The sequence below is a fragment of the Drosophila montana genome, unplaced genomic scaffold (assembly GCF_035044405.1).
Source record: "Drosophila montana isolate Dmon_TW-CO22-7 unplaced genomic scaffold, ASM3504440v1 contig_3200_1, whole genome shotgun sequence".
NCBI classification, from domain to species: domain Eukaryota; kingdom Metazoa; phylum Arthropoda; class Insecta; order Diptera; family Drosophilidae; genus Drosophila; species Drosophila montana.
Window position 1 is genome coordinate 1966474 of NW_026998080.1, and position 27004 is coordinate 1993477.

At 40.7% G+C, this 27004-nt stretch overlaps 3 protein-coding genes and 1 long non-coding RNA gene across 7 annotated transcripts; 1 reads left to right on the forward strand and 3 right to left on the reverse strand.

The window, feature by feature from the left end:
* The first annotated feature begins 744 nt into the window (after nt 1–744).
* Nucleotides 745–8703, forward strand: LOC135432419 (uncharacterized). The gene is made up of 6 exons (XM_064688121.1): nt 745–945; nt 1612–1870; nt 1935–2600; nt 2657–3318; nt 6911–7889; nt 7946–8703. Exons 1-6 carry the CDS (start codon nt 760–762, stop codon nt 8608–8610), a joined length of 3417 nt encoding a protein of 1138 aa, XP_064544191.1. The 5' UTR covers nt 745–759; the 3' UTR covers nt 8611–8703.
* LOC135432207 (uncharacterized) lies at nt 4230–4808 on the reverse strand. The gene is made up of 3 exons (XR_010436893.1): nt 4659–4808; nt 4510–4581; nt 4230–4437 (listed from the first exon to the last, which is right to left on the reverse strand). It is a non-coding gene; the product is annotated as an uncharacterized LOC135432207 (long non-coding RNA).
* Nucleotides 8704–11466: 2763 nt separating the features above from the next.
* LOC135432206 (uncharacterized) lies at nt 11467–24821 on the reverse strand. 2 transcript variants are annotated; one of them, XM_064687750.1, is made up of 3 exons: nt 24678–24821; nt 11983–13221; nt 11468–11911 (listed from the first exon to the last, which is right to left on the reverse strand). In XM_064687750.1, the coding sequence occupies exons 1-3, from the start codon at nt 24682–24684 to the stop codon at nt 11844–11846; spliced, it is 1314 nt and encodes a 437-aa protein (XP_064543820.1). In that variant the 5' UTR covers nt 24685–24821; the 3' UTR covers nt 11468–11843. The 2 variants fall into 2 exon arrangements, with proteins under 2 accessions (XP_064543818.1, XP_064543820.1); XM_064687748.1 differs by lacking the exon at nt 24678–24821 and having other exon boundaries at nt 11467–11911; nt 11983–14080.
* Nucleotides 14830–24822, reverse strand: Gyg (Glycogenin). Of its 3 annotated transcripts, XM_064687745.1 has the most exons (6): nt 24678–24822; nt 19839–20149; nt 19482–19771; nt 19213–19393; nt 16946–17512; nt 14830–15829 (listed from the first exon to the last, which is right to left on the reverse strand). In XM_064687745.1, the coding sequence occupies exons 1-6, from the start codon at nt 24682–24684 to the stop codon at nt 15605–15607; spliced, it is 1581 nt and encodes a 526-aa protein (XP_064543815.1). In that variant the 5' UTR covers nt 24685–24822; the 3' UTR covers nt 14830–15604. The 3 variants fall into 3 exon arrangements, with proteins under 3 accessions (XP_064543815.1, XP_064543816.1, XP_064543817.1); XM_064687746.1 differs by lacking the exons at nt 16946–17512; nt 24678–24822 and adding an exon at nt 18981–19043; XM_064687747.1 differs by lacking the exons at nt 16946–17512; nt 24678–24822.
* Between the last annotated feature and the right edge of the window lie 2182 nt (nt 24823–27004).

Sequence of the window (27004 nt, forward strand, 5' to 3'; positions counted from 1 at the left end):
TTTGTAGTTATGTTACGAAACAGAAATCTTGTAGAACAGACAAATTTCTTACTGCGCAAACTCGTTTTTCAACCGGTCGTTCCTATTAAGCTATATGATATGGTATATATAGACTGTTTGTGTAGAAAGAGGCAGACGAACATGAACATCGAATTGAATCGCATCGGCTGTTGATACTGATAAATAATAAATACTTTATAGGGTAAAGGGCATATTTCTTGAATGAATTATAATGCCTTCTACAATATTTCCTTGCCTGATCAAGCAAATACATACATATATGCTTTATAGTGTCGAAACGTCTTACATATTTTGTGATAAAATTATAATACCCTCTATATTGGCATACATATTCCCTGAAGTGGGAGGCTAGGTAATACGCCCTGAGCACAGTACTTGGACACTCTATGCACATTTTTCTGTCTAAGCAAATACTTAAAAGATTTGATTATATAATTAAAGTGCACATATTCTATTTTTTTTTTTTTTTTTTTTTTTTAACATAATTATTATTTATTTTATTTAAAATCTGCCCCTTTTTTGGGCAATAATTAAATGTTTTCTTTGACCTATGGCAGTTATGTATTGCGTGTATCTATTCTATTGATAGACAGTTGGTTTAGCACAGTGCTCTGTATTTACTAAGAGTTACATAGCTCTAGCTCGAGTACTTGCAAAAAGATGCACTAAATAAATAAATTCCAGGCTTCGCTCATGGCATACCCAGCCAACAAAATCCATGGCTGCAGGGTATATGAAATGCAACAAAATAACATTACTTATTTCGCAATAGGCGCGTCGTCGATAAGTGGCCTCAGGTCTACAACATACGTTTTATATGAGAGCCGATGCCGGGTTAGCAACTCAGTCGTCTGTGAATCGCGGCGTGAGACGGTCGGCCGAAAATCGGGAAATACGCAAAGTGTCCAGTGTGAACTGAAAATGGTGTGTACAATAATTAAGCATCGTTATATTAAATTAAATTATTTGAATTAGGTGAAGAAGTTCGCCAGAGATCCAAAAAAGTGCTTAAAGTTAAATAATTGTGATTTCATGTGTTCATAAGAAGAATATTCCAGCCCTAAAAAATAAAAGAATGGCTCAACGAGTTTTTGATCATAATTTAGCAGATATGCAAAAAAAAACATATCCTCGTTTTATTTGTATGCTCAAACGATTATGCCGCGCTTCTCTCTCTCTCTCTCTATCTCTCTCTCTTATTATTCACAAACGTTTAAATCGCTTCTCTCTAATGGACAAACGTTTTAAGCGATAATAACATCATATCAACGTGTATCTAGCTCTACATCCCTAATAATGCCACTTAATGCCTCAAGTTGGAAAGCTACTAGACAAAATTATTTATTTTATTATAGTTGTAGATAATTGTCACAGGCACGTAGGTGATAGGGGAAAAGCTTCAAGCAGTTCGTAATCGTTTGACAGATAAGACAGCAATTTGTGAAATTTACAAACCTTTCGCAATAGGCAGCTATTCAAATAATTATCATAAAGATAAGATGACAGACAATTGAGATTATAATTTCCAGTGGCAAAGATCAAGAAATTCACCAGAACTCTTTTACGCCTATTAATTAACATGACCTACAGCAACCGAAGATCGCCTTAAAACTCTTGCTGCTGGGCCTTGTGGCGCTTCAGAACCTGGAGTTTGGCGCTGGATCCCGCATACTGGCTCCCTTCTTCTTTCCCGGCAAGAGTCACTTCATGATGACAAACGCCATTATCAGAGAGCTGGTGCAGCGCGGACACGAAGTGACCTTTGTCACGCCATTCTCATTGGCCAAGGAGAACTTGGGTTCGAATTATACGGAGATTCTCATTCCACAATACGACATCTGGGGCTCAGGTAAGTCCATTGAAGTAAACAGGTATTTAAACAGCTTTTAACTAATCTTAACTATCGCTTGCAGTTATGGGAATGACCAAAGCCAAGTCAGCGCTGGACATGAGAGATTTGGACACGGTGACATTCATCAGGGTAGCCTATGTCATGGGCTTGGGTAGCACGGACTTTGCGTTCGAGCAGAAGGAAGTGCTGAATTTGATCAATGCCAAGAACAAGGTGGGCAAATATGACTTGCTTCTGGCCGAGCAGTTCTTTAACGAGGGAGCCCTCTTCCTGGGTCATCTGTATGAAATACCAATTGTTACCATTTCAACCTTTGGCTTCTCCAACTACTTGACTTCCTTGACGGGAGTTATAAATCCCTGGTCATATGTAGCTCACGGCTGGAAGCCCTACACAGATCGCATGACTCTTTGGGAACGAATTGACAGCGTTTACGGGTCGCTTGTAGAGGAAACGATGCGCACCTTTTGGTACTATCCGGCACAAAATCAGATTTTGCAGAAACACTTCTCCAAGCAGTTCAAGGAGTTGCCAACCATTAAGCAACTGGAGCGCAACATCTCAGTTTTCCTTCTGAATAGCTATATGCCTTTGGAGCCGCCCAAGCCCGTTTCCTTCAATATGATTCCTGTGGGAGGACTTCATATTAAGTCACCGAAGCCACTGCCCACAAACATGCAGAAGTTTTTGGATGACGCTAAACATGGAGCCATCTATTTTAGTCTGGGTAACTTGTATCTGCCATTATCTTACCTTGACCATGGTTAACACATTTTCCGACAGGTTCTCAAGTGCGCAGTGCAGACTTTCCGCCTGAGAAGATCAAGATGTTCCTCGGTGTGTTTGGAAGCCTAAAGCAGCGCGTCCTGTGGAAGTTCGAGGACGACAAGTTACCCAATCTGCCGGCTAATGTGATGGTCCAGAAGTGGATGCCCCAAAATGATATACTCGCCCATCCCAATGTCAGGGTTTTCATTTCCCACTGTGGTCTTTTCGGCACTCAAGAGGCGGTGCATTACGGGGTTCCCGTGCTCGGCATGCCCGTCTATGCCGACCAGCACTTGAATATTAAGAAGGGCAAAGCCGCTGGTTATGCCCTTGAAGTCAACTATCTCACAGTTACTAAGGAGGAGCTGCAGTCTTCTCTTACAGCATTGCTGGAGAATCCCAAGTACGGGGTTAACATGAAGCGTGCCTCACGCATCTTCCGCGATCGACCCCTAAGTGCGATGGATACGGCCATGTTCTGGATCGATTATGTCATGGATCACCGTGGAGCACCGCATATGGTATCTGCGGGTCTGGACCTGGCCTGGTATCAATTTTATCTGCTGGACATCCTTGGCATTGCCTTGGCAATAGTTGTGTTGCCCATTTTGGGTCTGCTCTACGTTTGTCGCAATTTCAACTCTGCGAAGAAGCCTAAAACAAAGTCTAAGCAAAACTAACAAAGTCTTCATTTATGTTGATAACTTAAAATGAAAAGCAATATTGTGCTATTATTATGTTAATTAGTTTACATAAATTTTTAAAATGTTTCTATTAGATATTTACTATATTGTAGTTTTTAATTTGACCACCCTTCCTCTCTCTCTCGCTCCCCCCCTCTTTCTCTCACAATGCACTCTCCTTTTCCCCTTCTCTCATTTCGTCTCTAACAAAGCCATCTCTTTATTATAGCCCTTATATGCGATTTTCCGGGATTTATTGGGTATACCCCGGCCATGGCATAGTACGGACCGTTATACCTTTTTAAATTCGTAGGGATCCCTACTATCAACTGGCATTCAAACATTTTACAAATCGATGGGTTAGAAAAGGTGGTTGACCAAAAAACGATTCGTTTGTAAAGTCAACCTTTTTTGATGATTTTTTGGAATATCTCGGCCAAATAATGTCCGATTTGGGAATTTTATACCATTTTGGTCTCGTAATCAGTACTATCAATTGGCATCAGAAAGTGAAAATCTAAGTTTTGATTTTGGAATGATATACATACATAATAAACGTTCACCCCTTATGATGCTTCTTACCACACACCTCACGTTGAAAAGTTATTACACAAAATTAATAATAGTTATAGATATTTGTGATATGCACGTAGTCGATAAAGGAGAACTCGTACTGAACGGACCAAAATGCTTGTCACAGCCTTATATCTTGCCGATATAATAACATTATACGCACAGCCACAGCATTCAAAAGCGCAATCGCAATTCTATTTATAGAATACGAAAAAGGATGCAAATTATCGCTAGACTCTATTTATAGAATTCGAAAAAGGATGCAAATTATCGCTAGACTCTTGGCGAGTATTGAATTAATAGATTAATATAAGTAAAGTGATGACAGTCAGTTTGACTAGACAAGTTATAATTTATTTTTTTTTACATTTCTTGCCAAAAGTTTTTCTTGACTTCCAAAAGTTTGTTTACAATGTTTCTTGATCTGTTCTATCTGTTTTCCCTAATCAGTTCAGCTTCTGTCAGGGGATGTAATCTGAGTGGATGTAGTCTGTCGATTTTGTATTCGATAATGCAACTCATAATAAAAGCATATGAAAACTATAAAATGAAAGAGTAAAAGTACTATTGCATAATAATATGAAAAATCTTCTTCAAGCCGTTTTTCTTTACCTAATTTTGTCCTTATGGACTACACTTTCTCTTGTCAAAACAGTTGTCCCCAAATCAGCTTTAGTTTTATACCTTGAACACATTGAAAATGGGTAAAAAGGGTATAATGTTTTTGTGTCAATATATGTAACAGGCAGAATGAAACATACCTCCTTGATCAGCATCAATAGCCGAGTCAACCTAGCCATTTCCTTCTATCTGCCCGTCTGTCCGTATGTATGCCCTCGTCGATCTCAGAACCTATAAGAACGAGATACTTGAACTTTTAACGTAGGTCCTCCTAGTGCCCGCTCAGTATAAATTTGTTTCCGATAGCTATCGCCATCCCTTACCTCCATCCGATAGCTATAAATCAAATGTATAAATCGATTGAAACTACCCACTTATTTATGCCAAAATTTTAATGCAATTGTTTTTGAGAATATAGGAATATACTATAGAACAAGAAGATCTACTGTTGAAAATTTCATCAAGATCGGGGAGGAACACAGAAGTTATTAATGAAAACGTGTGCGTATATTGAACTACGCAGCTAGCGCAAATTGCAAGAAAATCTCTGTACATGTGCACACGTGCATTAATGCACGTCTTTATTGAGTTCTATAAACAGCATTGCAATTGCTTTTGTATTGCATTGTGTGCTGTGTGTATATGCTGGTATTTTAATTAGCTTTTTTTCGTTGAAAATGAATTGTTGTTATGGCAATCGAATGGAGGCATAGAGAGAACTTTTTTTTTAAATTTTATATTAATGATAAAGCAAACGAACACGTAGCGCGAGCTACCTTTTGGGTTGGAAGAGAAGGGTATCCTCTATTTGGGGACTCCCGACTTGAGCCTTCTACTTCTTTTAGTTCGTATAATCTGCAGCCTCTGATAATGGCGCGAGCTCCTCTTATGATTGCTATAAATCTATTTGCAGCCTTTGCCGCTTTGCGCCAAGTCATATAGTGTTCTTGGGCCCCGTCAAATTCTGGGAGAGCCTTTACAACGCCGAGAGTTTCGTAAGAAAGTACAGCAGGTTCCCCTACCGACACCTTCGTATTTGGTTTGTGAGCTCCAATTTCTATGCGCTGCAAAGTTAGTCGTCAATATCGCCCGTTAAGCTATCGGATCTACAGTCAACACTATTAATATAATATTAATATTAAATATTAATGTAAACAAACGCAAGAAATAAATTGTTTTGTTAGTTGCCGACACACAGGCAAAAGAAATTAATTTCAGCGGTAATAAAATTGGAATGTCTCAAATTTCGTTGCGCGTAGCGTAAATATTTTGGATATATTAATTCATTTTGATGGGATTCGCAATATAATAATGGTTAAGACTTTCACTTATATGACGTTAGCCAACACCTTCTAGGGGATCGACTGTGTCAGCTCAGAAGTTATCTCCAGTTTGTTCCTGGCGAATGGTTCACTTTATTAATAATCGTTTAAGCTGCACTGACTGAGTCAGTTTGAGATACTTCAAAGACTAAAACAGCAAATGTGTGACTATTACGAGGTAATTCTACTCTATACCGCAAAGCCGACTGCAGTCCAGCATAACGGAGTCCTCGGAGTCAGAGGCCAAAGGCAGCCTGGTCAGCAATCCTATATTTTATTATATTGCCTAGTTGCAATTTAGTTGCTTATCGATCAGTTATATCAACTTATACCATATTGGATAACATGGAATATTCTAAGCTTCCCTCATGGCATATACCCAGACAACGCAATCAATAACTGCAGGGTATATGAAGTGCATATTAAATCATACTATATTTCAAAAGGCGCGTCAGTGAAAGCTTGCCTCTGTCTACATATACATATGTATATTTTTTTATACGAGACCCGATGACGGGCTAGCGACTCAGTCGTCTGTGAATCGCGGATTGCAGCGGTCGGTCGAAAATCGGAAAAACGCGTAGTGCATAGTGTAAACTAAAAATGGTGTGTACATCAACAAAGCAACGCAAAATTAAATAAAATTATTTGAAATTTTAGAGTCAAAAAAGTGCACAAAGTTAAATAGTCGTAACTTCGTATAAAAATAATACTACCAAGCCAAAGAATAGAAGGCAAGGAGCTCAACAAGTTTTTGATCATAATTTAGCTGCAAATGCAAACGTTCCTTCGTATTTCTCGCACTCAAACCTCTTTCTCTCTTTACTTACATGCGTTTGCAAAACGTTTAAATGTCTTCTCTCTAATGGAAAAACTACATCTATATCCTAATAATGCCATTTAACACACATGTCACGTTAAAAAGCTTTAGACAAAATGATTTATACTTATAGATAATTCTCTTGGACAATCGGCTTTATTCAATTAATTATCAAGACTGAAATAGAGATTACATCAATTTAACTCGAACTCTTTTACGCCCATTAATAACTTATCCATGTAACCTACAGCAACCGAAAATTGCCTTAAAACTCCTGCTGCTGGGCCTTGTGGCGCTGCAGCATTTGGAGATTGGCGCTGGATACCGCATACTGGCTCCTATCTTCTTTCTCGGCGAGAGTCACTTCATGATGATAAACGCGATTATCAAAGAGCTGGTGCAGCGCGGACACGAGGTGACCTTCGTCACGCCGTTCTCATTGGCCAAGGAGAACTTGGGTTCGAATTATACGGAGGTCCTAATTCCACAATACAACATATGGAGCGCAGGCAAGTCTACTGGCGTAAACAGGAGCTTAAACAGCTTTTGTCTGTCACTTGCAGTTATGGATATGAACAAAGCCAAGGCAGCGGTGGACATGAGAGATTTGGACACGGTTACATTCCTCAGGATGGCCCATGTCATCGGTTTGGGTAGCACGAACTTTGCGTTCGAGCAGAAGGAAGTGCTGAATTTAATCGATGCCAAGGACAAATTGGGCAAATATGATTTGCTTCTGACGGAGCAGTTCTTTAATGAGGGCGCCCTCTTTCTGGGTTATCTGTATCAAATACCTATTGTTACCATAACATCCTTTGGTTTCTCCAACTATTTCTCTTCCTTGACGGGCATTATAAATCCCTGGTCGTATGTGGCTCACGGTTGGAAGCCCTACACAGATCGCATGTCCTTTTTCGAACGAGTTGACAACGTTTACAGCTCGCTTGTAGAGGACGCGTTGCGCACCTTTTGGTACTATCCGGCACTTAATGATATTTTGCAGAAACACTTCTCCAATCAGTTCAAGGAGCTGCCAACCATTAAGCAACTGGAGCGTAACATCTCAGCCATCCTTCTGAACACCTATTTGCCTTTGGAGCCGCCTAGGCCCGTTTCATTCAATATGGTTCCAGTGGGTGGCCTTCATATTAGGTCGGCGAAACCCTTGCCCACGAACATACAAAAGTTTTTGGATCAGGCTAGCCATGGAGCAATCTATGTTAGTCTAGGTAAGTTGTATCTACGATTTGCTAACCTTGATCGTGGTTGAAATATTTCCTGGAAGGTTGCCAAGTGTCCAGCGCAGCATTTCCGCCCGAAAAACTCAGGATATTCCTCGGTGTGTTTGGAAGCCTGAAGCAACGCGTCCTGTGGCAATTCGAATATGACAAGTTACCCAACCTGCCAGCTAATGTGATGGTTCAAAAGTGGATGCCCCAAACCGATATACTTGCTCATCCTAATATGAAGATTTTCATCTTCCACGGTGGGCTTTTCGGTTTTCAGGAGGCGGTACATTACGGTGTTCCCGTGCTCGGCATGCCCGCCTTTCCCGACCAGCATTTGAATGTTAAGAAGGGCGTAGCTGCTGGTTATGCCCTTAAAGTCGCCTATTTCACAGTTACTAAGGAGGAGCTGCAGTCTTCCCTTACAGAACTGCTGGAGAATCCCAAGTACAGGGATAACATGAAGCGTGCCTCACGCATCTTCCGCGATCGACCACTAAGTGCGATGGATACGGCCATGTTCTGGATCGATTATGTCATTGATCACCGTGGAGCACCGCATATGGTATCTGCGGGTCTGGACATGGCCTGGTATCAGTTTTATCTGCTGGACATCCTTGGCATTGCCTTGGCAATTGTTGTGTTGCCCATTTTGGGTCTGCTCGTCGTTTGTCGCAATTTCAACTCCGCGAAGAAGCCTAAAATAAAGGCTAAGCTAAACTAACAAAGTCCTCATTTATGTCGATAACTCATATTGATAAGCAAAATTGTATTAATTAGTTTGAATGCATCTTTAAAATGTTTCTCATAGTGAAAAGTTTGATGTTTTAATTCTATTCACCATCTCTCGCTTACTGCCCTCTCCCTTTTCTCTTTTTTCACTTTAGCTCCTTAGCATCAAATCCGTCTCTTTGTTAAAGCCCTTCTTTGCGAGTTTCAATTATTCTAATTGGATGGGGAACAATATCTATTTCTTTAAGCATTGATCTTAAGGCAACTGAATCACCCACAATTTATTATTATTCATCACGCGAATGCCTAATGTGCTGCATTCCACCTTCGCAACAACCGACAAAAAGCGCAGTCGTGTAACCTACGACAAGAGTTGTGTAATAAAAAAACGAATGCAAACTAAGATTAGCGACAAACACCATTTGCATGCTAAATACTTAGTTTATAATAGAAGAATTAATAAGAGAAAGGGAAGACTCCGCACAGAATACCCTGTGATTAATGGGTATCTAAGAAGTATGTTTAGTAAATATAGCATTTTTGGTGTATAAAACTGTAGAAAACTCGATTGTTTTTAAGCTCGATTTTATCTATATTTTGAAAATGACACAAGCTTTCGAAAAAAAAATAAAAATTCATCTTACGCTTTGAAGATTCCGAAGTCGAAGCGACAGACACACGGACTAAATTGACTCTGCTTGTCAGACCCATTTTAAATGAGTACAGGGTATACAAATTAAAATCAATGCGAATCGCTAAAAAAAAAAAACACGCCCGTTTCTTCAATTACGTCGGCATATTAATGTGATAACAGGCTTGCAGAAATCCGTTAGAAGCCACTGACTGATTAGTTTAACTAAACTCAGAGCACAGATGTCGTTTGGTTCTCAGTCGCCGGTGAATCGCGTCGCGGATCGGTCGCAGGCGATTTGTTAAAGTGCGAAACGGGAGAGCACAATGGTAATCAGAAAAATTAATTATACTTAATCAAATTAACTGAACTAGTGAGACGAGTAAATATAACTTCAACAGAGACCCCAAAAATTAAAAATAAAACCTTTAACCTAGAATAGTGAAAGCCATTAAATTTATCAGAATATTTCTTTAGCATCTAACGGTCTAACTAGTTTTTATGTTAATAAACTTCTCATAGAGATCAGTATGTGATTAGCATAAAAAAAAAAAAAACAATAGTCTCTAGTCGGGTCTTCACGACTACGAGATTCGTTGAACCCTGCGCCGAACTAACTTTCCAATTATTCTGGCTTGCTTCTACACACTTGCTACGCAGCTTAAGCTGCTGCTGTACAATTCCTAAAAGGCATCGGTGTTTATAGTCCGATCTTTTAGGACAGAAATGTGCACCCAAAACGTGTGTATATACCAAATTGCGATGCTCTACCTGTAATTACAGAACTTCATTAACCGACCGAAATACTTGCCAACACCTTATACCTTTTGTGTTTTTTACCAATCTTGATGAAAAAGTTGATCTTATTGGGCCTTAGAATATTTTTATATGCGCTGAGGTTGTTTGAGAGTATACACATTCATTGTCTTATTAGGATGCTTCCTTCCGCCTGTTACATACATTTGCAAAACAACATTATATATACCCTTTTTACTCATTTTATTGGGTTCAGGGTATAAAAACGATTAAAATATTTGATTAAAATTAAAGATGTTGATTGTCAGCACGTAGCGATCATTGGAAACGTTTCAAGTGGTTCGTAATCGTTAAACAGATGAGACCTCTATTAGGAAAACAAATATACAAGTAAATTGGCAGCTACTAGAACACATCTTATAAAGATAAGAAAACAGCTGGGCAGCAAGATAAGAATTCAATAATTTCACAAGTAGTTCTTTTCTACAACTTTTAATAACTTATCTTCTTGACCTGCAGCAACAGAAGAAAGCCTTGAAGTTCCTGCTGTTGGGCCTTGTGGCGCTGCAGCACTTGGAGCTTGGCGCTGGATCCCGAATACTGGCTGCCTTTTTCTTTCCCGGCAGGAGTCACTTCATGATGTTGAATGCCGTGGTCAGGAAGATGGTGCAGCGTGGACAAGAGGTGACCCACATCACACCATTCTCTTTGTCCTAGGAGAACTTGGGCTCGAATTATACGGAGATCATAATTCCACAGTATAACTTTTGGCCAGCAAGAATCTGCGAGAATAGTTCGCAGCTTTATCAGGAACTTATGAAATATCACAATTAGTTTTGGAAACGACCAAGGTTGAGTCTGTAGTGGGATTGACCGATGTCTCCACATTGCCACTCCTTAAGTTATTTTATGTCCTGGGTTTAAATAGCACAAGCCACATTCACGCCAAGGACAAGGTGGGCAAGTACGACTTACTTCTGGCCGAACAGTTTTTCAATGAGGGTGCCCACTTCCTGGGTCATCTGTATTAAATACCCATCGTAAGCCTGTTCACCTTCACTTTTGCCAACTATTTGAGCTCCCTGACGGGCATTGTCAAGCCCTGGTCGTATGTGGCACACGGCTGGACGCCCTACACGGATCGCATGTCCCTGTCGGAACGCATTGATAATGTTTACATCTCGCTGGCTGAAGAGCTATTGCGCAAGTTTTGGTACTATCCTGCCCAGGATGCGATTCTGAAGAAATACTTTTTCAAATCGTTCGACAAACTTTCCACCATCAGGGAACTAGAACGGAATATATCTGCTGTCCTACTGAATACATCCTTGGCATTGCCTTGGCAGTTATTGTGTTGCCTATTTTGGTTCTCATTTGTCGCAATTTCCACTCTTTGAAGAAGCATAAAAGAAAGTCGAAACAAAGCTAGGAAATTCTTAATTTTTTTTGTAACTCAAAACGTTTTATTGATAAACAAAAGTGTGCCACAAATATAATGTTAAGTTGTTTGAATAAATTTATAGTTTTTTTCTTAGAATTTTTAATACAATTTTGAGTGTTCAGTAAACATAGACAAATGACTTTTCTCAACTCGCTTCAGGGCAACAAATTGCTGCCCAAATAATTTATAAGAAAGCTTACAAGAAGCGTACAAAGACCAGCGACAGCTATCTGAACTGGGCGCTGAAATACATATTAGGGGTACTCATGATTTTCAATCTTACAGATCAAAATATACTTTTCAAATTTCAACGAATACAAAAGCTAGCGTGTTAATAAGTGTGCGTGTGTGTGTTTCGATGTGTGGGTGTTTGTTTTGTGGTTGTGCCGTGCGCGCTCTAATGGCTTATGACCATGGACTTCTTTACCTTCTTCTCCTTCTTCTCATGGGTGATGGTCACTTCCTCTGCGTTTAAGAAAGAAAATAGAGTCAAGTTTAAGTTAAGGTCTAGATGCGTTCAAATTTTGATGGATTACCTTCGAACTTGTGAGGCAACTGCTTCACAGTCTCAATAGTCTTGACCGTCTTCTCGCCGGGCTCGATAATCTCCTCCTCGTACTCCTCAATGATCTCCTCCTCGTCGGTATCGTCGGGGTTCGATTTGGAGCTGGGCACCGGATCGAACACAGTCTTCACTGCCTTCTTCACAATACCCTCAGCGGTCACGGTGGTATAGTGGTACTCGGTGCCGCCCTCGATCTTGATGGTCTCAACGGTGGTCACATCGCCCGGATTCTCGGAGGGCACGATCTTCTTGGTGCCCGACTCGGACCTGAGCTTCTTGGTGCTGGTCACGTTCTTGTGCTTCTCAGCATCCTTCAAAGTCTTCTTGTACTGCTTGATCTCCTCCTCGGTCAGCTCGACTTCTTCCTCCTCGTAGACAGTCTTCGAGGTGGTAATCGTCTTGCCCGACTCCAGTTCCGTTGAGTAGGTGTACTCCACGCCGCCGGGCACACGCTTCGAGGCCACGGTAGTGGTATCGTTTTGCACAAAGTCAGCTGGTGGTGGTGGTGCCGATGACTTGGGCTTCTTCTTCTTCTTGCCGCCATCGTTGGTGCTCTGACTGATGGCCTTGATGCTCTGCTCCTGGAGCGAATTCTTGCGCACGGTGCGATTGTTCTCGGTGTACTCAATGTTCTGGCTAACCTTACGCGTCTCCTCGACGGTGGTATCCTGGCGATAGTTCGACTGGCTATCGTTGACATTCTGAATCACATTCCTCTGCGTCTTTTGAACGATGCGGCGAGAGGATGACTCCGTGGAGTCGGTAGAATCCACCGACGACTTGCGCGTTACATTCTTCTTGGTCTTGTTCACCTTGGTGTTGGTGCTCTCATTGATTTCCGTGGGCACGGAATCAAAGAAGGTCTTGGTGCGCGAGCTGCGCGTGCCATCGTCATTGATGGTGGTGTAGACCTCCTCGTAACCGCCCTCAATGGCGCGGGTCAGCATGGTGGTCCTCTCATCGATGCGTATCTCCTTGCCCAGACGCTGCTTGACGAGTTTCTTGTTTGCCTGCTCCTTGGCCAGATCCGCCTCGCTAACAGGCTTTGGATCCCAGAAGGTTTTCACCTGGGTCTTGACCGTACCATTCGGCTGGGGCGTGGTGATGATCATCTCGTAGCCACCCTCAATCAGCTTGTACTTGGTGCTTGCACCGGTGGCCCTGTCGTATTCAACCTTGCCATCCTGAATGTCCGCGGAGGTCAGGAGCTCTTCGGGGTTTGGTAAAGAAGTTGTATCAGGTTGTGTTATTGTGTATATGTGTGAGTGGATTAGATGGTACAATATGTAAATAAATTGACTGTGTAGCGCAGCTTGCGAACCACTAATTCTCTGTCTGAGTGTGTGTGTGCGTGTATGGATGTGCCACATCAACCATATAAAGGGTTTCACTTTAATATTCCTATGCTAAGATATTGCAAATTAGTTTCATCTAAGGCGCATTTGGTAAATTGTTTAATAAATTCTTTAAAGCAAATTTTTTACAGCATTTCATAGATTTTACTGTACTTGTACTTGGGCTTAGACGTGCACCGGCTCCGGCACGAATTCGGATTCGTTGTCGTTGTCGCTATCCAGTTGCAGGGTCAGTCGGAGCAGCGCCGGCGTCTTCGCTGTCCTGGTCGCCAGTTGCGGCAGGCAGCTGTAGTGCAACAGCAGCTGCAGTAATTGTTATTTGAACTTACGCGACGCCTTCTGGCGGCTCGGCTTGGTGGGCGCCGGATTCTGCTGAAGGATATGCTGCGGTTGCGTCACCTGAACCGCAGGCTGGACACGTTGCGGCCTCCCTGTTGTCGTTGTCGTTGTTGTTGTCGGTTGCTGCTCCGCAGCTGTGTTGCTGGAGACTGGTTTCTGTGCGTTAGTTGGAAGTTTGTTAGTTGTGGCGGCTGCGGAGCTGGCCTTGGCCTCTGCCACACTTGACCCCTGATTAGTTGCCAAACTTGAGCTTGAGCTGGGGCCGGGGCTGGGGTCAGAGCTGCGGCTGGCTTGCGTTGCGTTGTGCGTTTGCTGCAGCAGTCTGCTAGCGGTTTGAGTAACAAATTTGTTATAGCCTAACGTGTTATCGTTATCGTGATCGTTATCGTTATCGTTATCTGGAAAATGCGGTTAGGGTAGTTGGTTTAACTGGCAAAAAAACTGGCAAGTCAATTGCATAAATGATGACTGAAGGTGATGACTGAAGCTGTTTGAAGCACAAAATACTGGATAACATGACTTAAAACTTTTTGATTGAGAGTAATGGAAGATGACTGATGCATAATATTGTGAAATGCATTGCTAAAGATTGATAAAAACAAATCAAGTGCTGATTGAAACTAAAATAAAGTGATTAAGGCTATGAATAAAAACGATGATAAATGCCAATCTCATGAAATGGCCCCAGCTTATTATAATAATATTGAAATTCGGCCGAAAAATGCTTATATAGGTTGGGTGTGATGTAATGTGGTGTCTGATGGCGCTTTGAGAACTTAGAAATAAACGACTGAAAACAATAAATGTAAAAAAAATTGTTCAAACTCACATATAATACGAGAGAAAGGGGTAAAGTTAAATACAATACGAGAAGAAGATCTTAAACTAAAATAAAAATGCACACGATTTTAAACGATTCGCGACGAAACGAAGAGTTTTGTTTTGTGTTTTGTGTTCTTGAATAAATATTTTATAGACAATATTTCAATGTAAATTACAACATAAAGGTATAAGAAAGATTTGATTGCTGTGAGAAAGCAACTAAAACAAACAGTTGACGTTCAACTCGTTTTGAGGGGAAGCTTACACACACACGGGTAACACACACACGCAACATTTTCAAGTTAGTTTCAAAATATATATTTAAGAAGATTTTTGTTTTATTATTATTTTACATTTTATACACACGTTTTTCGTTAAAAACAGAAAAAATTAAATAAAATTGATGAGGAGTTTTATGCAGATGAGCTGAAAAGTGGATGCCACAAATCGGTTAAGACTGAAGAGGGCAAAAGTACAACAAATTTCAATTAAAATACAATGAAGTGTAAAAGTTTTGTGGCTGAGCCAAGTGGTGGTGGTGCCAAGGATGTGTTTGTGCGTGTGTGTGTGAATTAAATTGAAAGCCAAGTGCGTCCTATATACACACATGCACACACATCACACACACACACATGCATTGCAAGTGTAACGTCGAGAGCAGCAGCGGCGGCAACGAGTGTAAAAAGTTTAATTTGAAAACTTAATTAAAATTTCTGTGCTCTCATATATATACCTCTATATATATTTTTTTCTCCTTTTTTTCAGTTTTATAATATGTGCCACTGCTGCTAACTAGGCTACAACACACGTGCGTGGGTGTGTGTGTGTGGGTGTGTGTGTGTGTGAGAGTGTGTGCCTGGGAGTAGCAATTAAATATGACATCTGAATGAGACTTGACAGCACTTGGCTTAAATTTTCTTCTGTTTTTTCTTTTTTGATCAGAGTCAAAAACTTGGCACAGTTGTGTGTAAGTGTGTGTGCGTGTGTGTTGGGCTGGGATATAGAGTTGTCAGTGGGCTCAACAAAACGACAAACGATTTGTTTATGTTTTTGTTCTCTACATATATTATTTTGTATCTATGAACTACCAGTTTGGTCAGCCTCCGCCTCTGCCTCCTTGTCGGGCTTGGCCTCCAGAGTCTGCGTGATCTTCTTCCAGATATTGTCGAACGCATCGGCGCCCGAATAGTCAATCTGTCCCGATTCCCAACACTGGCGACGCATCAGATTCTCGTATTGCTCCTGTTCGGGTGTGCGTTCGACGCCAATGCGCAGCTGTGCCAAGGCGCCGGCGAGACCAGCCTGAAAGTATCCAATTTGCCAGTGTTAACAGTGTCACGGAAAACAGTGCTGCCAAGTGCGTACACAAAACAAACTGTTTATGGATATCACAACTAAAGTACATAGAAGCATGCTTGATTTACAAATTGATTAGTATTTGTTTTTTTTTTTAGATTTATATAAAAATTAAAGTAATTTCCTTAAGGCACATTCAAGTGTTAGTGTTGAGGTTTATTGCGCGTGCACAACATGGCGTATGATTAATATGACGTAACAACAAAATGCTGCTCGGTGGGGGGTCATAAATCAGCTGCTGCTGCGAGCGCGCCCGTTGCTGCAAGCTGCTGACTGCAACATATTACCGCATGTCCTCTAGCAGACCTTGTGGCAGATTACTCTATATGCTATATGAAGATGGAGTGCGGCACCAGCGTTGTCTGTGTGTGAGTGTGAGTGTGTGTGTGCGTGTGTGTGTGTGTGTGTAATAAACAACAATAAAAAATGCTGTTGGCATTTGAATGCTTTTTGTATGCAAATGCAACTGCGACTGCCACAGCAGCTAACGGTGAAAGTCCACACACCCACACACAACACGAGCCACACTCACACACACACACACACACACACACACACTTGACCAGTTCAAGCCCCCTGCCACCAAGTAGCTAATGCCTTTCCAATAGGCCAAAGCAAGCAATAAATCAGCAAATGCAGCAGCAGCAGCAACAACAACCCACAAACATCATGATGATGGTGCATGAAGATAATGAAGTGACAGTGGACAGTGGACATTGATAACAACGTGTGATAATGGACATGCAAATGTGGCAAGCAGCAGGCGGCAGCAGCAACTTAACTAGACACCAGACGAGACGCAGGACGAGCGACACGAGACGCAATGCGACGTATTGGGGGCAAGGAGTGTATGGCAGACGAGAGACGAGAGACATGAGAGACGAGAGACATGATAGACATGAGAGACAGTGCAACCAAAGCAATGAGAATTACATCAAATCAGCAAACAGAAGGAGCGGGAGATGGTTTGTTGGGGGCATGTGGTTGTGGCTGTTGTGGTTTGGTGTGGTGCACTTTGAGATTTGCCCGATTCATAATATTGTTTTCTTAATTTTGTTTTACCTCGGCAGCAACGGGAACTTCTTCAATTTGTGTGTGATCTGAGGTGGTTTGTGTCGTGTGCTGTAGAGTTGGACAATGCGCGGAGTGGTTCGTGTGTGGTTCGTGGGTGGGTGCTTGCTCATTGCTATTTACATCAATTGCTCTATAATCTTCGTTGGCAGTGGGTGGTGGTTGTGGTTGTTGTTGTTGCTGTTGTTGTTGTGGTGGTGGTGGTGATGGTGCTTGAGGTGTTGGTGATGTGGGTCTGGGGCTATCATATCGGCATGCATCGCTCTGACCAACCCAACTCCTTCTTCTCTCGCCATGCACTTGCGTTTCACATGAATTCTCATTCGTATTGTCATTGTGCCAGTACTCGGGTTCGCTTTCTGGTTCGGGCTCATTCAGTTCTCGCTCCACTTGCTCATAATAATCTGCCCAAGGATCACGAAATTCGCGGACATGCGGCACATATTGCTGTTGTGGTTGTTGTTGTTGTTGCTGATGCTGACGCTGGTCATAGTTGCTGTCCATATCGTTATGATATTCAGCATATCTCGACGGATGCGTTATGTTTAAGCAAAGGCACTGTTTTGTGAATTTAGCGATAGGTTTTTGCATGTTTTATTTGCGATAGTTAAGCGAAATAATAAGAGTTGAAAATCAAAAATAAATTAAAATAACTTTAAAGCTATAAATTATAAGACTAACAGTTATAAAAAGAAAGCAAAATAAATGTTAAGGAACTTAAAGAACAGATAAAGAGAGGGGGGAAAACAAGAATACAAAACTTTTTTTACAAAATACAGGGTATACTCTGCAAGTCCTAACTAAGGTCTACTAAATGCATCTAGCATGCATCTGATAAATATCTGGTCACACTAAAAAAAGTGCTGCCCATTTGCTATAGAGTTGATAGCTGTTACAAGAGCGTAAAAGGTAACCGAAGAATATAAAATAATCGTTTGGAATAATAACAAGAGTTCCTTTCGGTTTTTATATTATAAGAATAATATTATTTTGGTCTATAGAACATGTAAATTCTTGTTTATGATAGCTTTTACAGGTGCGGCAACGGAAAGAGAAGTATATAAAATGCAGGTATTCAGCTAAACAGAAAATGTATGAATTATTAAAACAACTATCACCAATCAAAAGATCCCCATATTAAATAAGAAAAACTAAAAAATGTTAACCCCATCTTACATCCACATAAATTCAATTAAACTTTAATAAATATGTACATATTTGTTTTATATATCGGAAGCTTGCATTAAACCAGGTTTACTCAAAATTAATTTAATCTACCTTATCTTTAAAGTCCTTTAATATCTTACATTATGTCGTGCCAAAAATTGATGGGCTCGTTGACCATTGTTTGTGATCATTTTGCTCTGTCTGGTAAACTTTTCACTCGTTTTCATTATATACCCCTTTTACTTCTTGTCAATTGGCAATACCAATTTGCATGCCATTTGGATCATTTCAATTTATTGACGTCGCCAACTAAACATTCCGTTGGCTCTGGTCCAAATCGATGCAGAATCGAAAACACAAAAAATAAGGAATCAACACAAAAAACAGGCGCACACGAAAAATACACATAAACACACACACACACACACACAGACACACATTGAACAGAAACGTGGCATTAGAGGGAATAGAATAGATTAGAAAGACTCCACTTAGAGAAATGTCTGTCTAGCGCAAGAGAATAAAGGCTAACTGGGGCGTGGCTGTCAATTGAAATAAACGAAATAATTAAAAATAAACACAAAATAATAATAAACTAAAGAAAAGAAAATAAAAGTGTGAAAGAAAACTATAACGAGGTCGTTGAAACGAAAAATAAGTCGATGTTTGTTTGTTATTTACATTTTGGCTTATCAATAAATAATATAATTGTATATCGAATAAATATCGTAACCATATGTACAATGTGCCATAAATATTATGAATAAGTTGTGTGTAAACAATATTTAGAGCGACCCTCGCCTGGTGAGCTACATACAGTGAAGCGTTCTAAATGTGCGCTGGTACTGAATCAGCTTACCTCTGGTTGAACGCTTCTATCGGTATTATCACTAGCAATATCTGTATTATCCGGCTTTATAGGCTTTGTAGCGATTGCGCAGAGCAGCAAATTAGGGTTAAAACGACAGATTGATTTTTATTTTTGGTTAGGTTTTAGTCTTGGACGTAACGACAAACTCTCAAAAGTTGTTTAGCAAAAGTGAAAAACTAACAGTCGTGTGGCTGTAGACATTATTATAACAAGCACTTACCATAGTGTCGTCAAGGTAGTGATGCACATTATCACAGAAGATGGTCCACCAGTGTTGGATAAGGTCTGTCGCATGGGAGTAATCGTGAGGCGTGGCAACGGTTTTTGTCTCAGAGTTGAACTGTATCAACCAGGGCTTCAGTTTGCCAGCAAAATGCAAAATCTTAATCTTATCTCTGAACCTGAGTGTGTGGAAATATAGAGAGATAGGTACAGCATGAACTTCAAAGATACTTTCTGTGCACTTGCAGTGTCTGTGCCACCACTTACTGTTTGAACGCGGGCAAGTAGCAGTAGGAAGCATAGGCTGTCACATTATAGACAAAGGGCAAATGCTTCTTGATATCTGCGGTCGCCCAATCGGCAAAGAACTGATTCAATAGGCCCTGATCGCCGCCATCGAAGCTGCCGTTCTTCACGGCGAACTCTGTGATCTGATTGAAGGTCTCCACGCTGGGCTTGAAGACAAACACGCCCGAGTTGAAGCAATCCGGCCAGCTGACATCCGGAGCAGCGGACAGTTCCTCGCGCTCGAACAGCTCATCGCAGTTTTTCAGCACCTGTCGCCGGAGGAGGGTAGGGAGTTATTCAAGTTCACCTTCTCACACTGTCAATGTCTATATTTACCAGCGTGTCCGCATCGAGGAAGACGCACTTGTCGAACTGCACCAGGCGCCAGCAGTGGAGCTTTGTGAAGGTGACGCCCAGCTCGGGGCGGGCGAGCAGCGCCAAGTTGGCGGCATCCTGTGAGTCCAGCACATTCACCTCTTGTACAACATTGTACACGTCCTTCAGTCTGTCCCGCATCGCCTCCGAAACGGTGGGCGTCACCAGCACAGCCAGCTGATGGGCGGTGCCGGCACGCTTCAGCGAATGGGCCAGCACCAGGGCGCCCAGCGAGTAGGTATCATTTGTGGTCAGGGTAACCCAGGCGAACTCTGTGAAGCATATGCGACAAGAACTTGGATCAGTTTACAGTCCATATGCATATACATTATATACATCTGGGATCTTAGTAGGGAGAGTGAGCTACACAGATACACGAACACAGTTACGAACACAATTGCTTGGCATTGGCACAAGTTTTTCCAATATCCATTTTCATTTGCTTTTTTTTATTTATTAGTTTTGGCATTCAGAAATTTTCGCAGCGCAGCAGCGGCCAAATTATGGATTATAAATAAACAGGCAGCAGAGGAGTCTATATATGTATGCGTGTAGTTTATATAAATACACGATCTATTAGCTCTGTATGCTTGTGTGTGTATGTTTGTGTGTGTATGTGTGTGTGTGTGCGCATCTGCGTCAACAGCTTGTGGGCGGGGCACGCGTCACTCGCATGCATCGCTTTTGGCAAACTCTCGATTATTTGGGTTATATTGCGCCCCATTTGGGCTATTTTGTTGGATTCGCAAAAAAAGAGGAAAAACTAAATAAAATTAGCAAAAAGAAAAGCATGGCAAAATATTTTTAAGGCGCATCTGCTTAGTCGGCAAATTATATTTTGCGTTGTTGGCATTTAGTTGGATCGAATATATATACATATATATACATATATATTTATATATTATCGTATACAATGGTATATATAAATTCCACGATCCAAATAAAACTCAATTTTATTCGTAAAGCAAGCGTTAATTTCAGCGTTGAGTAATTACGAGCTGGGCAATGTACATTAGGCATATTAACAAGCTCTCAAATGTTATTATTAATCCAATTCTTATGATTAACTTAAAAATCTAAAATTTGTTTAAGCAAGTTGACTTAAGTCTTAAGGATGATATCAGCATTTTGTACTAAAAAGATCTTAAAGTTTGTGTATCTTCCTTAAACTCTATAATTATTAAAAGTAAAAGAAATTGACATCTGGCAAGAATTTTAAAAAAAAACGGAAATTACAATCTTCTACAACGGACTTGAACTGTGGGAGACCCTGCTAAATTGTATTTTCAAAATATATTTTTAAACTCTCAGAAATACTTTTCAAACAACATTAGTTTCTTCAGTGTGTGTGCTCATACTTTTAGAATCCTATAGGCCTCTAACTGTACATATTTATTCAAAAAACTTAATGACTTACCTTGTCATCTTGCTACTTAAATATTTATTGAATATTATTCAAAGTTAATTTACAATTAATTATAAATAAGCATGCACATAATTTTTGAAAAAGAAAAGAAGAACAAAAAAATATTTAAAATAAAATTCAACATAAGATCATCGTTATAATAGAAAAATAAGAAATTTATTTTTGACCAATAATTTGATAGTCGACAAGTAATTTAATGCTAAATCAATGCTACGATCAACGAATCTTTGTACAGGTGTCTGCAACTAACTTTAGTTGGGTTAAATTCATGATTAGTTCATTTTGTTGGGTTTAATTTGTTGTATTGTTTTTTTTTTTAGCTAAATAATCTTTTGGGTTTATTTAGCATTAGAAAGCGCACCGGATTGGTAGTTGAGAAGCGTTTAGATGTAGAGTATACAACAAAAACAGAAGAGAAGATGAATTTCAACAACAACAACTACCTTCTGTGCTAGGCATTCGGTTGCGGATGGAAACGGAGGAACGGCGAGCGGCAAACGGCAGCAGCAGCAGCTGAATGCATTGGTGACAGCCGATGCCACCGTCCGGCAGGTGGCGCTCTCATATACGAAAATGTATCTGACGGATTTAATGGGTGTGTGTGGGTGCAAAATAATGCGACTTCAGGGTGTTGTTTTATCTTTTTTTGTTGTTTCTTGTTTGTTCTTTGTATTTTTTTTTTGAGATTTTCATTTTATTTTATGTGTGTGCAATGAGCTGTTGTGCCTAAAATAAAAATGAAATCATTTACTTGACGAAACTAGAATGGTTTTTAATAACTTCGTGACTTACCGGATACGAGCACAAACAACAACAAAACATCATGTCACAACAATAAGAAATATATATAATTTTTTTTAAAAATCAAAACGAATGCGTCCAAAAATGAAACGACATCGTAAATTTTGATTTAAATCAAATAAACAACACTTGTGCGACCAAATTTAAAAACAACTGTTGCCGAAATTGTACAAATGTCAAAGTAAACGAACCGACATTGATCTTAAAATACGTATAAATATATATATATATATATCTACTTAACTAAGCGATTAAGGAATTATTGAGTAAACCGACAGCTGTTGGCCTGTGCAAGCAAATTTAGCATGGCACAAACCCACTTGAAATTGTGCGCAGTGTAACCAAAAGCTCGCTCAGCCTTAACAATATGACTCTTAGATTAAGAAAAGCTCGCTCGGCAGCTGCAGCGCTCTCTTAGCTGGCAAGCAAAGGCCCTCGAGCTGTCAACCCCCGCTCCAGCTGCTCTTTATCAGCTGATTCACTTGCCGCTCCAAAAGGTCGTGCCACAAAAGCGGCAACTGCTCAATGAGGCGTTAAAATTTCGTTTGACCTGAGGCCGTGCTTTGAATGCAACGAGTTGCATGAATGGCAGGGCATGGTGTGGCATACAGTGGGCATTCGGAATGGGGGAATTGGTGGCACTCGACAACGGAAACCCGTTCATGCATCGCCGCCAATGCCAAAGTGAACGCCACATTTGTTGCAGCCGGCATATGGCGAGATGCGAAAGCAATGGACGACTGGCAGACCGGCAAAAATCAGCGAATGCAATGCCAACACCCAAAACAAGTTATGCGGCAAATCTGAAGAAGCGTGTGTATCTGCTAGATACATATACGTATTATACGTATACGTATATGTATGTGTGTTGGCAGATATGCGTTGTGTGTATAGCACTAAGGAACAGGCCACTAAAAATAGCCAGAAAATGTGAAATGAAATTGTAGCGCGACAAGCAATCGCTGCTGCTTGCTGCTTGCTGCATGCAGCACGCACACAGATACACAAACGCAGAACACAGATACAGATACATTTTTAGAAATTCAATCACAGAACGCAGCAAGGGAGCTGCCAAACTGGAGAAGCAGAGCCTTATGATTTATGCGGGCATCAGATTCAGATACAGATACATATACAGAAACAGCTACAGATACAAATATATATACATATTATATACGTACTGGCATTTTTTTAATTTTCTTTAATTTTCTGCTTGCCATTGTGGGCGTTGGGGGCTGTGGAAAAGTTTTTTCTCGAACATTTTGAAATAACACTAAACATTTTTAGCGCCTGTCGCCAGCCATAAATGTATATGTATATACATATAGAAGAGTATATATATAAGTGCTGTCTATAAATAGCCGATCTACATCTATAACTAATGCCTGCTCTTTGCGTACATTTAGAATATGATTATATTCATTTGATTCATGCATTTCAAACATGACGCGTGTGAAACTGCCAGGCCAAATGCAGCTTTAATGAGCTAGGGAATGGGAATAGGCATAGGGGCATTCAATCATTAAGATGCGGAAATTCCTTTCATGCTGATAAGATGAATATGTGAGTGCTGCCTGGCGCTAGTCTTTCTAGTTTTAACAGTTCTAATTAGGTCACGACTTGCAGCAATCAATGGGCTGACGACAACTGACAAGTGACAACAAGGCTGGCACTGACCTTCACCACGCGCTCTCTTCAATAATTTGCCCACTCTGTATGCTAACCTTTGCCTAGCATTGCGATGCAGCTGTCAAGCCTGTGCTTACGCTCTCAGTCGCTGCCCAATGCAATGCCGCGCATATCAGCATAGCTGTGCTTACGCTCTCAATCACTCTCTCTCTATCTCTCTCTCTCGCTTTCTTAGGCTCTTAAAGCTTGGCTCTCTGACGGCGCTAAAGCTCACGTAACCAGTGTGCACGTTATCAGTGCGTCAACATTTGTCTAAGGCAATTTCGCGCATACTTTTCATAAACAAACAACTGACGTATGTGTGACTGTGTTTTTTATACACGTTTTGTCTTTTTCTAATGCACTTTTTTTTCGAAATCAAACGAAATCTAAATGCTCTGCATGCACACACACACACACACATACGTTTACATTCTCATGCATACACGCACAGGCATGGCTAGCGGCAGCGGCTAGGCAAATGCTATTGAAGGTCAGTAAAGGTCGTCGCCGCATTGTGCTGGCCCCAAAACACATGTATTTGACAATCTCATTATAACAGGAACATATGAAAAATATAGAATCTATATGTATTTTTGCAGAAATGCGGCGCTATGAAATATGAGAATGCAATTGATTTGCGGCTTTTATTAATTGCGATAAAAAGAAACAGAGAAGAGCTGCTGCAGTCGCACTCGCAGTCGCATTCGGAGTCGCAGTCGCAATCGCAAAGGGAAGGCCCAGCGACTCTCAACTTGGATATGATAGGCAGTAGCCATGCATAATACACACACACACACACACACGCACAGACTTTCATTTATCTTTTTTTTATATTTTTATCTGTGGTCACTTCTTTTGCCGCTTCTTTGGCGGCAACTGCTGTTGCTGCTGGAAAAACTTACTGCTCATTTTGTTTTTGTTTTTTTTTTTCTTTTTGTTTGTTAGTTAACTATTGTAAACACTGCAAAAACACGCGGAGCGAGTCCTTCGCGTTTTATTGCTTTCCGGGGGATGAAATTGGTCTTGGTGGTAGCGGTGGGTGGGGCGTGCCCGTTGAGCTTTCACACAGAGTGACGAGAGCGAGTCGATATTCTAAGTTGCCTGACGGAGGGTTCTGCGTTTGGCTGTTCTGCCTACCACGAGCGACGACGAGAAACTGAATGTTGCGAGCAAGCGAAAACTGCGGACAACGACGACGCAGACGACAGCAACGGCAACGGCAACGCCAACGTCGATGCCGTGGGCAATATACGTGGGGGCACAGTCGCAGTCGCAGTCGGTAAGTTGTCGCCGCCGTCAAGCAGCAACCACAAAACTGTTACGGGAGACGAGGGCATCGAGAAGTTGACGAGGAAGGCGCCAAAAGTGAATTTTGCATTATACATATGCTCGCTTGAATTTCATTTCTTCTGTTTCAACCTTATTCGCCGGCAATCTGTGCGCACCGGTGCTCAAGAGAGAGTGAGAGCGAGAGACCGCGCGTTAAAGGTGCGAATATATACAAAGACAAACAGTAAATTTCAATTTGTGCTCGCTCTTTTTACTCTCTCTTAACATATTAAGAGCGCCAGCTTTTTAAGAGCGCAAAGCCCGTAGGCTGCCAAATCATTCAAACTTGCACTTGTTGCATTAGTAAAGAAAGGCCTTCGGAAGTTCACCTGTAAAAAGTGTTAGGAATTTATAGTTTCATTATTTGATAAGCTTATCAGAACAATGTCATATTTTGTTGACTACGGCTACCGCTATCAATGTAAATAATTGTAAATAACAATAAAGTATTTTCGTACTGATCTGCTGACCTGCCCAGTTGCAGACATGTTTGTTCTTGTTAACTTCTGAACTACTCTCAATAACTACCCAACACCAACACAAGGTAACAGTAAATATTACAGCTTAGGTAAATACAAATAAAAACTTGTCAGTTGAAAATAAGCCGTTGTCAAGTAGGTAGCAGAAATGTTTGATATCTTTATGACCCATATAGTATTATCTCAAATGTCCTTTGGCTAACTTTACACAGGATCCGCTAGAATTCGTCCAATTTATGATTTCTTTTGAAGAGTAATAAGACAAGTGCGTTTACTATTTGGCTAAAATTAAAGACATCCTGAATTTTTAGAAGACCACCTAACCTTTGAATGCCGATAACGCTGATGCTTGCTATAATCTAAAACTGAAACTATAACTCGGCCTCGTTCTTAAGGACTCGACAGGACATACCTCTGCATAAAGCAGAACAATTGATTAGCATTCAGGCTACGATACGTTGATAACAAGGCAAAAATCCTCAAGGAATTGGCCGCTATTTAACCGAGATATTTAAAATATAGTATTTTTAGAAACTTCAAATTATATGTCTCTGGTTTGCATGCTAATCGAAAGAGTTTTGTAACGCACCGAGTTTAAATAATTTGCAAGGATATTCCCGAAAAAGAGCTATTTTATTTATATTTATCTGGGAGATCGATTGGATGAGACCTCCGCAATCTCCTTCGCGTTCGGACTCCTCCAATTCAACGCCTCTTTAGAAGACGCCCAGCCAGTCGATTTGGATGGTTTTCCCAGTCGCGTTATGTAGTTAGTTTGCAGTCTGTTTGTTTATGACGTCCCCGATTTTGGTCATTCTTTTTTTTCCAAATCGGAAGTAGAAAAAAAAATGTTATTTTCTTTTTTTTTTCTTTTTCCAAATCGCATCATTTTAAATTTAAATCGTTGAATACTTTTCAATGCTGATCCTAAAAACACCGAAGCACCAGTTATACTGCGTACTTTCGGGCAGCAAGCAAATGTTTTACCTACGAGCTGTTTTTGGGCCAATTCGGCCTAGACAAACAAAATCAAAAAACGTGGTATGCCAGTCTATGCCAGAGATCCGTACGAGTTCAAAAAGGTATAACTTTCCAAAATCGGACCATTTTTAGCCGAATTATCGCAAAAAAACGAAAAATCTTCAAAATTATAACGGCATTTTTTCGCGTTTTTCAAACAGCTGTATCTCGGCCAAATAAGCCCCGATCTTGGAAAGATTGGTCTCGTTCGACTCGTGGTCACAGCCTTTTTCAGCCAACATCAAAATTTAGAATTCAGATTTTTTGGTGTCAATCGATAGTCGGGATCCGTACGAGAAAAAAGAGGTATATCATTTCGAAATCGGACATATGGTACCCGAGATATTTCAATTTTAATTTTAATTTCAAAAACAAGTCAAAACGTATTCTGCAGACAGCAC

Excerpts from the sequence above, each read along its gene's own strand:
- Gyg (XM_064687745.1), bottom strand. Across the intron at positions 19,772-19,838 it reads TCCTCGATGCGGACACGCTG|GTGCTGAAAAACTGCGATGA; the intron begins GTAAATATAGAC and ends CTCCGGCGACAG. Across the intron at positions 15,830-16,945 it reads AAGTTCCCGTTGCTGCCGAG|GCTGGTCTCGCCGGCGCCTT; the intron begins GTAAAACAAAAT and ends GGATACTTTCAG.
- LOC135432419 (XM_064688121.1), top strand. The coding sequence starts at position 760 with ATGCAACAAAATAACATTACTTATTTCGCAATAGGCGCGTCGTCGATA. Across the intron at positions 946-1,611 it reads TCCAGTGTGAACTGAAAATG|CAACCGAAGATCGCCTTAAA; the intron begins GTGTGTACAATA and ends CATGACCTACAG. Across the intron at positions 2,601-2,656 it reads AGCCATCTATTTTAGTCTGG|GTTCTCAAGTGCGCAGTGCA; the intron begins GTAACTTGTATC and ends ATTTTCCGACAG.
- LOC135432206 (XM_064687748.1), bottom strand. The coding sequence starts at position 13,381 with ATGTGGCACATCCATACACGCACACACACACTCAGACAGAGAATTAGT. Across the intron at positions 11,912-11,982 it reads GTTGCCTCACAAGTTCGAAG|AGGAAGTGACCATCACCCAT; the intron begins GTAATCCATCAA and ends TCTTAAACGCAG.